Source organism: Papaver somniferum, chromosome 1 (assembly GCF_003573695.1).
Source record: "Papaver somniferum cultivar HN1 chromosome 1, ASM357369v1, whole genome shotgun sequence".
In the NCBI taxonomy this organism is placed as follows: domain Eukaryota; kingdom Viridiplantae; phylum Streptophyta; class Magnoliopsida; order Ranunculales; family Papaveraceae; genus Papaver; species Papaver somniferum.
Window position 1 is genome coordinate 87,941,037 of NC_039358.1, and position 14,966 is coordinate 87,956,002.

The 14,966-nt window shown below is 39.1% G+C and overlaps 1 protein-coding gene across 1 annotated transcript; it reads right to left on the reverse strand.

Moving 5' to 3' along the window:
* Positions 1-7,658: 7,658 nt before the first annotated feature.
* On the reverse strand, positions 7,659-10,599 carry LOC113293727 (subtilisin-like protease SBT1.7). The gene has a single exon (XM_026542268.1). The coding sequence runs from the start codon at positions 10,239-10,241 to the stop codon at positions 7,929-7,931; it is 2,313 nt and encodes a 770-aa protein (XP_026398053.1). The 5' UTR covers positions 10,242-10,599; the 3' UTR covers positions 7,659-7,928.
* Positions 10,600-14,966: the final 4,367 nt, after the last annotated feature.

Here is a 14,966-nt window from a genome sequence, read left to right on the forward strand (position 1 = left end):
AATTGGAGTGAGCGCCCCTCTGCGGTGCCCGAGCCGCCGGTATGGTTTGATTCTGGTTATTTGTTAGCGGCATTCCAAAGGTTAGCAGATGCGCGGGTTGGAATGTTCTGGATTCATCCACCCTTTCCCTTGGTTGGTTAAGTTGACTCATGGCGAAGGTATTGCTAGCCTCCGCAGCCTTCGGGACTACCGCGGCTTCCCCGTATTTTATCGTTGCTGCTCTGAGAGCCGCCATTGCAACAGAATTAGCGTTCATGGGTGAAGTGATTTCAGTGGTATCCTGCCTTCGATTGGTCATTTTAGTTTTATCTCCTTTCTGCTTGCTTCGGGTGATGATCGGGGTTGTCCGGGGTGTTTCTTTTGACAAAGCTTTGGATTTTCCTGCTTCCTGCGTCTTCTCCATCACGTGCCTTTTTGTTGACGAAATCTAGCGTAAACTCGCCTTCTTTACTCACAACACGTTCTCTCTGTATAAATTTATTCAAACAGAAACGGTAATATCCGCGTGAAGCGGGTTAGTTGTCGAAATACAATTTTTCAAAAGCGGGTTTATTAAAGGCGATCTTTAGTATATAAAAAAAAACTATGAAAATTGTAAATCCGACGGATTAGGACAATAACCCATGCTTGGAACACTAACTCTTATCGAAGGCAAAAGGTGGGTTTTTGAATATAATACTGTTGACGAATGATCTATACAGTCAGAGCTGATAAAATCGGAGCAATCGTATGCCAAATTAGAATGAAATCACAGGACAAGATAAATCTTTTACCGGGACGAAGTCCCTGTTTCTAGCGCCAAATTGTGGACACACGAACTACGCGGGGTCCGAATGCCCGCAATCAATTGTTAAAGTCTAAAGAGATTACGATGGTGATACCCTGATGTGGGTTCATTGGCTCAAAACCCACGGGTTTATCATGGCCTCCTCCAACTTCCCCGTGCGTAGCGATTATGCATGGGGTACAAATATAAAAGGAAAGCAACATATATAAGCAAATGCATGCGGAACTAGATGAATGTAAAGTGCTGAAATGTAAATAAGACCAAGGTTTACGTGGTTCAGCACTAAGGCCTACATCCACGGGGTTTGTTGTTCTACTATATTATTCACGGTTACACGAATAGTTGAATGACTTGGGGTTTACATATTTCTCTCCACTAAGGGATTCCTTACCTTTGCTATTCTCTCTCTCTCTCTCTCTCCTGATGTTTTTTCGATCCCCCTCCCCCTTTGTGGAGATTGGGTATTTATAAGGTAGGAATGTGGGACCCATCTCTGAAGACCGTTGGAACCTTATCTTCTAGTGTCTTGTGTCCATCACGCAGAGGTCTGCGTTTCCCCCTCGATCCCGCGGAAACATCTTCGCTCGTTCCATAGGTCGGTCGACACGTGCACTGCTCAGAGTGTTTAATGCGGGTGGTTGAGGGGTCTGCTCGTGTCAGACAAGTGTCTTCTGCCCCTGTCAGTCCGTGTCAGCTGACTTTCTCTCCACCGTTGATCTTAGCTCCTCTTCTGGGGATGAGATAAAGCAACTCCTAGGGGTTTATTTGGTGCTTCGCGACGCATCGTGTTTTGATGTCTTGGCTTGCATGCTTTCCACGTACCTTTCTGTATACACGTGTCCGATAGTGAGATATATGTGTACACAACAGGGTACATTCCTCCATAGAAATTCTTTGGTTATCAAAAGAGTATCATCCTTCACAAACGATTGAACATCAAGATCTTCAAACGGAACCCAGTTACTAGGAACTTTATGACCAGTAATCAACCATTGTTTTTTATTGGCCGATCTACGATGTTTTTTTTTTAATCAATACAACAACGAATATATATATGTATAGATTAAGGAGTTACAATAAGAGACTCCATCTCACAGAAGAGACAGAGCCAAAGGTTATAAGAAAACAAGGCCGATCTACGATGTGATGTGGTGGATCTCAACATTTGCTTCTGGAGAAGAGTTTGCAATATATATCTTCTTCGGTATTGAAAAAAAAAAAAGGTGACGAGGTCTTATAAGATCCAACAGAAAAATGTTTTCTTGGAGCTCTGAAATAGAGATATAAATATTAAACAATTAACTAAGTAATCATACATTATTTAGATGATGTATTAATTGATCTGCATAGCTGGTGGCTTCTGTAGGAGTGAAATATCGCACATTCATTATGTATGCGAAGTAAAGGTCATCAAGTCTAAGCGAAGACCATCGCATATTCTAAAATTAGGATGACGTATTTAATGATGTCAACATAATCACGAGTAAAGTGTGATGATCTGTGCGAAAGAGTAGAGTGTGCGAAGTTGAGCGAATGTAGATGAGCGATTATAACGCGCAGTGATTCCAAAAATAGGGGATCTATTAGCTGTCATCCACTATGTATTACCCTATATAAGGGGAAGGAAACTGTGTATTGGGAGAGATCTCTAAGGTGAGTGTTAGACAAGAGTTTAGGAGAGAGAAAGTTTATTTGGTGAGCAAATAAAATCTTTGTAATATTTTGTATTCGATTTCAAGATCTTGATTAATAAACGAGTGATTTTCATCATGATTACTTAGAGAATTATATAGTATAAAATGGATGTGGTTGTAGGATTTCCTGCAACTACATTTTGGCGCTAGAAACAGGGAGGAATGATATATCCTGTTGGTGAATTCGTTTAGAAATCAAGTTTCCAAAATTAAACATCTAGTATTTTTCTTTAAACATTTGAATTTTCATCATCGCATTTTTTTTCAATCTGTTAATACAAGAAAGTGGTAATGGTAAGAATCAGATCTACTGTTGGCAAGCGGCAACATCTAGAAGAAGTAAATGAATTTCCGAACGAAGAAGAGGTGAAATTCCTGAACAACTAGAGGAAGGAGAAAGAGAAAATCAAAGAAATGATGTTTTGAATGGACTACAACATACACAAGAGCAAAATAATGGTATTGATTATGATAGAGTGAGTATTCATACTGCACATACGAATTCTACCGAAGAAGAGATACAAAGAACTGGAGATGAAGGAAGGATTGAAGGAAATGAAGAAAATATGACACTTGAAGAACTTAGACAAAGATTGATTGCAGAACGACAAAGAGAGGATGAAGAGCGTGCGAATTTGATACGTCAGAATGATGACTTAAGAGAAGAGAATCTCAGATTGCAAGCACAAAGATCAAGAAGCGCTACGCGATCAAGATAAAGGATCAGTAGAATTTCGTCAAGACAAAGTCAGTCTAATCGAAGAGATGCAAGGAGAGAGCATACATTAGGTAATATTGAGGAGAACTTACACGTAGATGATAATCTACAAGATCAACGCGATGAGAGACGCACAATATATGACCGATACCAACAACAGCGTGAACGTCATCAAACTTGACGGGAAGTATCAAACCATGATAACGCCGATCCCTTCAAAGATAACGCCGATCCCTTCAATCCATGATAACGCCGATCCCTTCAAACTAGAAGATAAGTTTGGTGGCAGATTATCAAACCATGATAACGCCGATCCCTTCAAACTTGACGGGAAGTATCTACAGAGTACGGCGTCGTTCTGTCCCCATCTTGCTAGGACGCGGTTGTAGTACCGAACATGTGCAGCAGGGTCGCTGGACCCATCATAGCATTCGAACGTCGGGACAGGGCATTTCAGGGGAATAGGGGTGTTGGCCAAGCGATGCGTCAGGGGCGTGGAGTTAGCTTCTCTCATAACCTCTTCTAACCTTCCCCCTCCTTGTTTATTTTTCAATTGCCTGATCTCTGCCATCATCTCATCTCGCAGTTCCTCCATTGCGCGTTGGTGTTCTAAGTTCTTCAGATCATTTCCGTTTGATTCTCCATCGTCATAGTCCGGGTCGGATACGCTATGTCTCCTTGTTGCGTCTTCATTAGTCGCTAGGACGACTCTGCAGTCTTGGTTTGGCTCTGGTGCTTTGGAGCTTGCTTCATCAAGTTGTTGGTTGGTCTTTGTGCTTAGAGCAATCCGCTCCTTTAAATCTTGATTTTCTCTGGCCAAAAGTGCTACAGCTTCTGCGTAAACCTGTTGGTTCCTTCTCAGTTCCTCGAGCTCAGCCATTAGTTGGTGTGATTGGTTGGACCCCTGATTGGGAGTCCCCGCACGTGCCGCTACAGCCGTGGCGCCGCCCTCCTCCATGGTCTGTACTAAAGGTGGCAGGGGTTCAACTTCTGTTGCTGGTGTTTCCAAATTGGAGTGAGCGCCCCTCTGCGGTGCCCGAGCCGCCGGTATGGTTTGATTCTGGTTATTTGTTAGCGGCATTCCAAAGGTTAGCAGATGCGCGGGTTGGAATGTTCTGGATTCATCCACCCTTTCCCTTGGTTGGTTAAGTTGACTCATGGCGAAGGTATTGCTAGCCTCCGCAGCCTTCGGGACTACCGCGGCTTCCCCATATTTTATCGTTGCTGCTCTGAGAGCCGCCATTGCAACAGAATTAGCGTTCATGGGTGAAGTGATTTCAGTGGTATCCTGCCTTCGATTGGTCATTTTAGTTTTATCTCCTTTCTGCTTGCTTCGGGTGATGATCGGGGTTGTCCGGGGTGTTTCTTTTGACAAAGCTTTGGATTTTCCTGCTTCCTGCGTCTTCTCCATCACGTGCCTTTTTGTTGACGAAATCTAGCGTAAACTCGCCTTCTTTACTCACAACACGTTCTCTCTGTATAAATTTATTCAAACAGAAACGGGAATATCCGCGTGAAGCGGGTTAGTTGTCGAAATACAATTTTTCAAAAGCGGGTTTATTAAAGGCGATCTTTAGTATATAAAAAAAAACTATGAAAATTGTAAATCCGACGGATTAGGACAATAACCCATGCTTGGAACACTAACTCTTATCGAAGGCAAAAGGTGGGTTTTTGAATATAATACTGTTGACGAATGATCTATACAGTCAGAGCTGATAAAATGGGAGCAATCGTATGCCAAATTAGAATGAAATCACAGGACAAGATAAATCTTTTACCGGGACGAAGTCCCTGTTTCTAGCGCCAAATTGTGGACACACGAACTACGCGGGGTCCGAATGCCCGCAATCAATTGTTAAAGTCTAAAGAGATTACGATGATGATACCCTGATGTGGGTTCATTGGCTCAAAACCCACGGGTTTATCATGGCCTCCTCCAACTTCCCCGTGCGTAGCGATTATGCATGGGGTACAAATATAAAAGGAAAACAACATATATAAGCAAATGCATGCGGAACTAAATGAATGTAAAGTGCTGAAATGTAAATAAGACCAAGGTTTACGTGGTTCAGCACTAAGGCCTACATCCACGGGGTTTGTTGTTCTACTATATTATTCACGGTTACACGAATAGTTGAATGACTTGGGGTTTACATATTTCTCTCCACTATGGGATTCCTTACCTTTGCTATTCTCTCTCTCTCTCTCCCTCTCTCCTGATGTTTTTTCGATCCCCCTCCCCCTTTGTGGAGATTGGGTATTTATAAGGTAGGAATGTGGGACCCATCTCTGAAGACCGTTGGAACCTTATCTTTTAGTGTCTTGTGTCCATCACGCAGAGGTCTGCGTTTCCCCCTCGATCCCGCGGAGGCATCTTCGCTCGTTCCATAGGTCGGTCGACACGTACACTGCTCAGAGTGTTTAATGCGGGTGGTTGAGGGGTCTGCTCGTGTCAGACAAGTGTCTTCTGCCCCTGTCAGTCCGTGTCAGCTGACTTTCTCTCCACCGTTGATCTTAGCTCCTCTTCTGGGGATGAGATAAAGCAACTCCTAGGGGTTTATTTGGTGCTTCGCGACGCATCGTGTTTTGATGTCTTGGCTTGCATGCTTTCCACGTACCTTTCTGTATACACGTGTCCGATAATGAGATATATGTGTACACAAGATGTGAGATGATTTTGTCGTCCATTAATAAGTCGATCGAGATAAGTTAGTAGTACTGCGACTAATCATAATAAGTGCATGTTCTCGTTCCAAATTTCCAACATGCAGTTCAATAATGAACAAACGAAAAGACGTAAACATGAGCCCACTGCATTATACTTTAATGAAGTGCATACATATATTAATAATTAACAGATTCATATTGGATTCCATGATAAGATGATGAATCTCCGACAAAGAAACCAGTGTCCTCCCCCTCGATGACACAAAAGTAAAAGAGTGAAAGATTCCCAGTTAAAACTTTTAAGGATTTCCTTCTCAAATTCCCAGTTCACTCATTAGGCAGAAAACGGAGAATAGATTTTGCTCGCAGATTTTGTGCATGCACAGTGCGCGCTCGAGTTGGATTCTATGCATCAGTTCCCAATTGATCAGAACTGGTTCCGTGCAGGAAGTCCGCAACAAATTCTTAGACTTAGTATTATGGGTTAGATTGGAGGTGCTAGATTAGCACTTAAGCGTTGCAATTCAAAAAAAGAAAAGTGTGGCAAAAAAGTTAACACTAGTTCTCTCTCCTACCAGTTGTTAGCATGCTAGATAGTTACGCTAAATGATTCAACGCTTGAAAAACCACGTTTTCGCGGAATGGTTCAGCGCTGAGAGATTTATTTTTATCTGACGGCTGAGATTTAAAGCGCTGAACCATTCAGTGTTGAATGGTTCAGCGCTGGGTTGACGTGGACTGCTAATCTAGTTGCTAGATTAGCACTCCCATAAGACTTAGGAGGTAGTCCCGACTGCTAATCTAGCTGCTAGACTAACACCCCATAAGACTTAATCTTACAACTATTCGAAATTTCAATCCTCAGGTTGAAATATATGATATAATAAGGAAAATGGGTCATTTGTCCAAATATTTTTAAATCACGGTTCAAATGGACGAGTAAAAAATAGTTTGGGTGAAATGACAAAAAAAACAGTAAGGATGAAACTGGTTTCATCATAGCTTAAATTTAAAAATAGCAAGGATGAAACTGGATACATCCTGTGTAAATTAAAAATAAGAAAAAATATTTGAAAATGGGTACGATAAAACTGGTTACATCCTGCCTATTTTTACATTTTTGTCCATTTAAACAGTATCAAAATCTAACTACCCATTTCACCCAGAAATTGTTGATTTTGATCTTTTTAACCAATTTTATGGTATAATAATTCATGACATTTACAACCTAAATCAATTTACACAATAAATATTTTATTGCAGAGTCTAACAATATTACTGATTGTTTACGTCCGATACCTTCAACTTTATTAATCAGTGGAGGAGACATAAAGGTAATATTAGAAAAATCGTCATGAGCATGACAAGATATCCCATACATGTACGAAAACCTCCATTTGCTACGCTATAGCCAACAAATGATCAAACAAAAAAAGCTACACTAGCTAACAGCTTTGTCCTACTGTTATTTATATACTGCTTTCCAAAAAGTCGTAGAATATTAATTTTTGAATCCTCTCTATCAAATTTCAATATTATCTTAATTCAAGAAACCCTGTTTGTCAATGAAGTTCAACAACCAACTTCATTGTAGAAGTCCTCACTTCAACTAATTCTATCCCATAATGGCTACATTGCTCAAAATAAAATTTTCCAACCAAAATGAGAAAAATGTCAAAAGACGCAAAAACATATACTAGTATATGCACCCTGTACCCAGGTCTCCAATTAGATGAGATAAAGTAAATAAAGGTAGAAAAACAAAACAAGATAAAGTGCATGAAAAGAGTAGAAACAAGAAACTTGTTACTGTGTATATATGTATATTCATTTTCAATCATCCTCTTACATATTTTGCTACAATGACCCTCTGAATTACTTCAGCATTTCATAGTTTTCTTGCATATGTATGATCAGATAACCCTAATGAATAATACTAATAGAGAAGATTTATGGAGCAAATTACTAATAAAACCAACACTAATTACGTGTCGGAAAACATCAAATTAAGCCATAAAGTTAACAGCCATTTCTTCCGGTTTCATCAAATTTTCCCCTTCTAATTCCAAGTAACTGAAACCGGACTGCCGACAATGTGTTTACCATCAGACCATTCAATACGACCAAAGACATTTGTGCCGGAAGGCATTGTAGTCGTAGTAAATACAACCTCATAACTCAACTTCTCATACATTTTTGTGAAAGTCAAAGTATCAGGTTCAATCGAGATTTTAACCGCGTCCTTACCCGGACCTGTAGTAGTGATCGCCGACGAAACCTTATACGTTCCTGGACTGCCCACATTCGTCAAGGTACGTGTATGAAAAACAACAAGAGTGCTACCGTCACTACCAGTACTGTATGAATTCACCCCAAATGAAGGATAATTCAAATCGGCAACATTATACTTCTTATGGGGATCACAAGTGAAGTTACTCTTCGCTAAACTGCGAATTTGTGCAGGTGTATAATCCATCGCACATAAGAAATTGAGATAATCTTCAGTTTTAAGATCATAAATCAAACCAGGATCCAAGGCAGCAATTAGATCCACATGCCCAGCACCATGATCAAACGGTGTAGAAGCGTTACCTGTTGCAATATCTAGAACAGGTTTACCAGATTTATACGAGTTGTATGATGTAGTCATCAAAGCTGACCTTATGGCTGCGGGGCTCCACTCAGGATGGGCAGCCTTTAGTAATCCAGCTAGACCACTTACATGCGGACACGACATGGACGTACCGGATATGATATTAAACTCTACTCTTCTTGTATCCGATGCTAATCCAGTTGGTCCGACCGCACCAGACCAACCCGCTAAGATGTTGACACCTGGAGCAATCAGATCAGGTTTTAGTATCTCTGGCGTGATTGTATTTGGTCCTCTTGAACTAAAAGCAGCAACAACAGGTGATGGCTGGACGCCTAATTTCGTTCCAGCAAACATAATTGTAGCCGTTGGATTAGGATCCGAGAATAGATAAGATTTGATTGCATCAGCAGCTTTCACACCCACACCACTTGCCGGCAACAAATGAGCATCGGCAACTAACTCTTCGCCATTCGCAGCTGTATTGGCTAAAACCATTCCAATTCCACCAGCTTGTTTCACCACAACTCCTTTTGCAACTCTTGCATTAATCCCCCTATCACAGAAGACAATTTTCCCGGCAACTTTTTCCGGTATCAAAGTACCGGTCATACATAAATTACCATTAGAAGCGGTACTAGCATTGCCGGCATAGACGAATTCCACCATTTTATCGGGTAATGGTTTGCCGTTATAAAGTGAGACACCAGAATAATTTTTACCATTACCAAGACTAACATAAGCAGGGAAATCACGATCTAGAGTTCCAGCACCAACAGTAGTAATCCATGGAGCAACATTTGAAAGACTATCAGGAGTAGGACCAGCATTACCAGCTGAACAAGAAACAAGAATACCTTTCTCCATTGCCGTGAAAGCACCAATTGCAACAGAATCTCTGTAATATTCAGAATTGCCACCACCAAGTGATAAAGATAAGACATGAACACCATCTTCAATAGCTTTCTCCATAGCTGCTAGAATATCAGGACTAAAACAACCACCCTTCCAGCAAACTTTATAAACAGCAACTCTAGCTCGTGAAGCCATTCCACGGGCAGTGCCGGACGCGTAACCGAACACAGAAGCATTTGCGATTGCGGATCCTGCAGCTGTAGTTGAAGTATGAGTACCGTGTCCGTCATCATCTCTAGGAGAATTTGATTCTGCGGATTCATCAATTGGACCTAATGTAGCTTCATAACCTTTGGAGAAAGATCTAGCTCCAACCAATTTTTTATTACAACTAGTAGAAGGGAAATCTTTCGAAGTTTCGCATTCTCCTTTCCAATTTGATGGAATCGGACCCATCCCTTTATCATCGTAGCTTTTGCTTTCAGGCCAAGCACCGGTATCCAGAACACCAATTACCACATCACTACTGGTCGAGTCGGACACATCAGGAATTAATTCATCGTATTTATCGATTCCTAAGAACAATGGAGTACGAGTTGTATGCAGTGTGTAGATTTGTTCAGGGAATACCGAAAGAATTCCCTGTTGGGTTCTGAGTGATTCTGCTTCTTCTTCTGTTAACCGAGCTGAAAACCCATGAATAATTGTGTTGTATGTGTACAACATTTCTGCTGATTCTGATACAGATTTAAGACATGAATCATACCAATTTGAATGAAGTGAATAAGTTGTTGGCATTTCTGATTTTGACATATGAACTATGTATGTCTTCTTCTCTATTGCTGCCCATGAGAACTGAATAAGCAAACCCAGAAACAGAACAAGTGACAGAGAGTGAGGGCGGGAATGAAGCTTAATCCCCATTCTTCTCTTTTCTAGCTAGAGTGACGGAGAGTGAGGGTGGGAATGAAGTGGTGAAGTGATAGGATATTGCTTGTTTATATAAGCAAATGAAGGTATAAGAGGAAAGGGTGATCTCTTGTTATAATAAATGTTTGGTTTGTGCAGCAAATCAAGGAAAAGATAGAGACTGTGAGAGGCTAAATGATGCTGCCCTAATTTGTTTGGTTCAGTGAATGATTACGTCCAGACAAAGAGGAAGACAGCTAGATCAGAGAGAGGGGTTTCTTTGTTCACGTGTAATTCAGCTTTTGACTAAAAGAATCACCATGGCTCAGTGTGTGCAGAAACTGAGGAAAGAGATCATTTAGGAACAAACTGAGAAACAAAGAAAAAAGAGGTACATGGCTGTATTAGACTATTGTGTTGTAGTAACAGTAAACATGTGGGTGGTGGGACCTGTATACATTCACTTCTGTAAATTTGGCCCTACCCAAATGGAATGGTGGGTGGAAGAGAGAACGTTACATCTAGAAGAAGATGGCTGATGACCTTGATTTTGAGCCTGGCAGGTGAATGCCTGTATCAAGAAGAGCCTTAATACCTAGTGGAATTTGTGATCACTTCTTGATGGTGGTGATAACTGACAATCAAAATAGGAAAAGGATTATGGAATCATGAAATGGGTGTGAATGTGATATAGACCAAATATAGCAAACTGAAAATGGGACACACACGCAACAATAAAGATTCCTAAAACTGTTGGGAACTTCCAAGGAATGAATGTATCATGTGGGGTTTCCTCATATATTCAATGTGAATGACTGAATTGGTGGAGGTTCTGGAGGTTCAGGCTAGCAACTTGGCGCTAGCCTAGCCAATCCAGCCTCATCTTCACTTCTGTGGGTGGGGGTGAAATGGACATCCACTCCATTGGTATTGCTAGCTAAATTAGAACAAAGTTTACTATCGCAATCCAACTTTTTCATTTGTCTATTGCCCATTAATTAGATTCACATTATGGGTGTTCGTGAGCAAAGTTGAGTGTCTTAATCCAACTTTTTTTCATGGTGTGTACCTGTTACCGATTATGTTTCATTTATTACAATCACATTGTTATTGGGGTGAAGAAAGTTCACTATCTTAATCCAACCTTTTCCTTGTTATATCAGTTACGCGTTAGTGTCCCATTTATGTACACACATTGTAGACAGCCTAGCGTTTTTAGGGGCCACTCAAAAGGAATTAGGGGCCACCTTTTTATTCCCATCCATTGAAAGAGGTTAAAGGATGTCTTAAAAATAAAAAATTGTCTATATTGTCCTTCACCTTTATACTAAATCTAAACCTATATCATTTATTTTCATAATCATATCATTCCACTTCTTCTTCTTCTCTTTTCCACCTATTGAAATTTTTTTCCATCATTTTAATTTTGATTGAAAACAAAGATCATCGATCAAACAAATGTTATGATTGATTGTTTAAAATTAAAACCCAAAATTCATTAACCTTAAAGTTGAAACTTAGAACATCAAAAAAAAAAGGAGTTCAACAAACAAAACGAATAGATGATAATAGTTGTGATTCAAAATTAGGATTTGATTACTTGATATCAAAAATTTGATCCGAAAATTTTCTTGGATTTACAATAGCAGAAACATAATCGGTAGATAACTATCTATTTTACCTACCGATTATGGTTGATGTTCTTGGATTTACACTAGCAGAAACATAATCGGTAGATAATAATCTACTTTACCTACCGATTATGGTTGATGTTCTTCGTTTCTTAAGAACATCAACCATAATCGGTAGGTAAATTGATCGATATCTACCGAATATTCTTGATTCTAAAAATTAAATTTCTCTGTACAAAAAGTTACACACAATCGATAGATAATGAACACCATTAACTACCGATTGTGAAAGTAGAAAATTTTGAAACTTTTGTTAAGTTTTGAAAATTTGAATTTGAGGCCATGAACACAATCGACAGATAATAAGCATCACTTATTAACACAATTCACTTCCGATTATGGTAGTACTAAAATTCGAAAATTTAGTATATTCGGAGGTTAAAGTAACACACTTTACTACCGATTATGGTAGTACCAAAGTTCGAAAATTTTAGGATTTTGGCAAAATCATATTTTGGGGCCAATATACATTCGGAAGTCAAATTTACTACCGATTATGGTAGTTTCGAAAATTGAATATATTCGGAGGTTAAAGTAACACACTTTACTACCGATTATGGTAGTACCAAAATTCGAAATTTTTAAGATTTTGCAAAATCACATTTTGGGGCCAATATACATTCAGAAATCAAATTTACTACCGATTATGGTAGTGCTAAAAGTTCGAAAATTGAGTATATTCGGAGGTTAAAGTAACACACTTTACTACCGATTATGGTAGTACCAAAGTTCGAAAATTTTAGGATTTTGGCAAAATCTCATTTTGGGGCCAATATACGTTCGGAAGTTAAATTTACTACCGATTATGGTAGTGCTAAAATTCGAAAATTTAGTATATTCGGAGGTTAAAGTAATACACTTTACTACCGATTATGGTAGTACCAAAGTTCGAAAATTTTAGGATTTTGGCAAAATCTCATTTTGGGGACAATATACATTCGGAAGTTAAATTTACTACCGATTATGGTAGTACTAAGATTCAAAAAATGAATATATTCGGAGGCTAAAGTAACACAATTTACTACCGATTATGGTTGTACCAAAATTCGAAAATTTAAGGATTTTGGCAAAATACATTTTGGGGCAAATATACATTTGGAAGTTAAAGTAACACACTTTACTACCGATTATGGTTGTACCAAAGTCGAAAATTAAAAGATTTTGGAAAAATCTCGTTTTGGAACCAATATACATTCGGAAGTTAAAGTAACACACTTTACTACCGATTATGGTTGTACCAAAGTTCGAAAAAGCAAAAAAAAAAAAAAATCTCTCAATTATTTTTATCACCCGAATCCTACTCAAACTACCGAATATTGAAGGGTAATTTTGTCATTACAAAATATGGGAGATAAGGGGTGAACACAATTTAGGATTGAGTGACCTTTTTTGTTTTATTGTTGGCCCTAATTTCTTTTGAGTGGCCCCTAAAAACGCTAGAGTAGATAGAGCGAGAATATTTTGAGTGCTAGCTTTAATCTTGCACTCAACTATTTCTTTGCGTACTTAGTCATGAAATTTCGTTCTCACCAAAAGATTCCTTACATTTTTTTTGAAGCATCCTTTACATGTATCGAGTCTACACACAAACGAACACACCATATGCAGATATTTTAACGAAAGAGAGGGATCAAATACCAAAAAGAATCAAATTCTTCACCTAAAAGAACAATTGTACATAGAACGTCAATTTTTTATTTTTTAGACTTTGTGTCACTTTATTTTTTGAAATGACCGACAAACAATTCAGCATTTCTAAATTTCTTTTGCCAGAAAATAAGACTAAAGACCAATAATTCTAGACTTATTGTGGAAAATTTTGCAGCAGCATATCAGACAGGGACTCAACAACCTCAATACCGCGGCATTTGAAAATTCAACATGAAATTTTCGGGTTCTTTCAAGGCGGGTTTAGAACTACTCAAACACATAAAATTGATAGTGTGACCGAACCTACGGCGGAAGGCACCCTGCACCCCCATCTCTACATTCTCTTTAAATGTCTCGCTAAAAAGTTTCATCTCTATCCCAATTTTGTTCTTTTAATAAACATCTCTTCCCATAAGGGTTATATTTGTTTGAAATGTTTTCTTTGTCACACCTAGAATTGACGAATAGGCACACAATCGACTAAAAAAATGAAATGTAAACAACTCTAGCTCTAGTTATAGAGTTTTATTTAAGGTTAACGGATGCATAAACACGATAGCTTCCAAAATTGAAGTCTTAAGCAAACAGCTGTTCGAGAAGAAGAGTAAGTACAAAACTGGATTAGCAATTATAGTTGCTACAAGTTAAGTAGTTTTAGCACAATCACATGATCGCATGTTTGATTTCGGGAAGGAGACGTTCATAGCGTAGTCAGAAAATCTCTCTGTTTCATTTCTTGATCAGTGGCGTTCTGACATCCCTCGATAAATCACTTACAAACAAACTTTTATCATTTTCAGGTATTAGATTTTAAGCTTGTAAATAATACGAACTCGAAACCAACATAAAAAAGTTTAAAAAACTGATGTGGGAACACAAGTTTGGGCATTCTCGTGACGGATAATGCCAGTTTCAGTGACGACGCAGCTAACATTCATTGAAGAAGGACCAGATAGCTTAGTCTATCTATGTACGTACGAAAATGAGTGAACGGAAGGTGATGCCATGATTTTTTGGTAATCATCTAGCAGCAGCTATTGGTGGGGGTTGTGTATAGCGGGCGAGATTGGATTTGGTTGTCTTTTAAGTCGACTGGCTATGTGGTGTAAAGGTGAATATACCTTTATGTGGTAATGATCAGGATGTGTTGGATGCACAAGGTGACAAGGAACAAGATCTTCATGCTGGCCCCAAGTTATCCAACTTTTTGGCAAGTTGGCGTCGTCGGTTTTACATTGAGATAACGTAGTATCGACGTCCAGGCTCATAAAAATAATGTAATGCTTCTGCAACCTTAGTACGGAAAGTTGTTTAGGTCAATCGTCGGTTTTACATTGTTTTTTTGCTCGCGAGTTCAATATTCAATAAATCTAAAACTGAAAATAGTTGCTAATTATTC

Bases quoted from the DNA above. Each gene is read 5' to 3' on its own strand.
- LOC113293727 (XM_026542268.1), bottom strand. From the start codon at position 10,241: ATGGGGATTAAGCTTCATTCCCGCCCTCACTCTCTGTCACTTGTTCTG.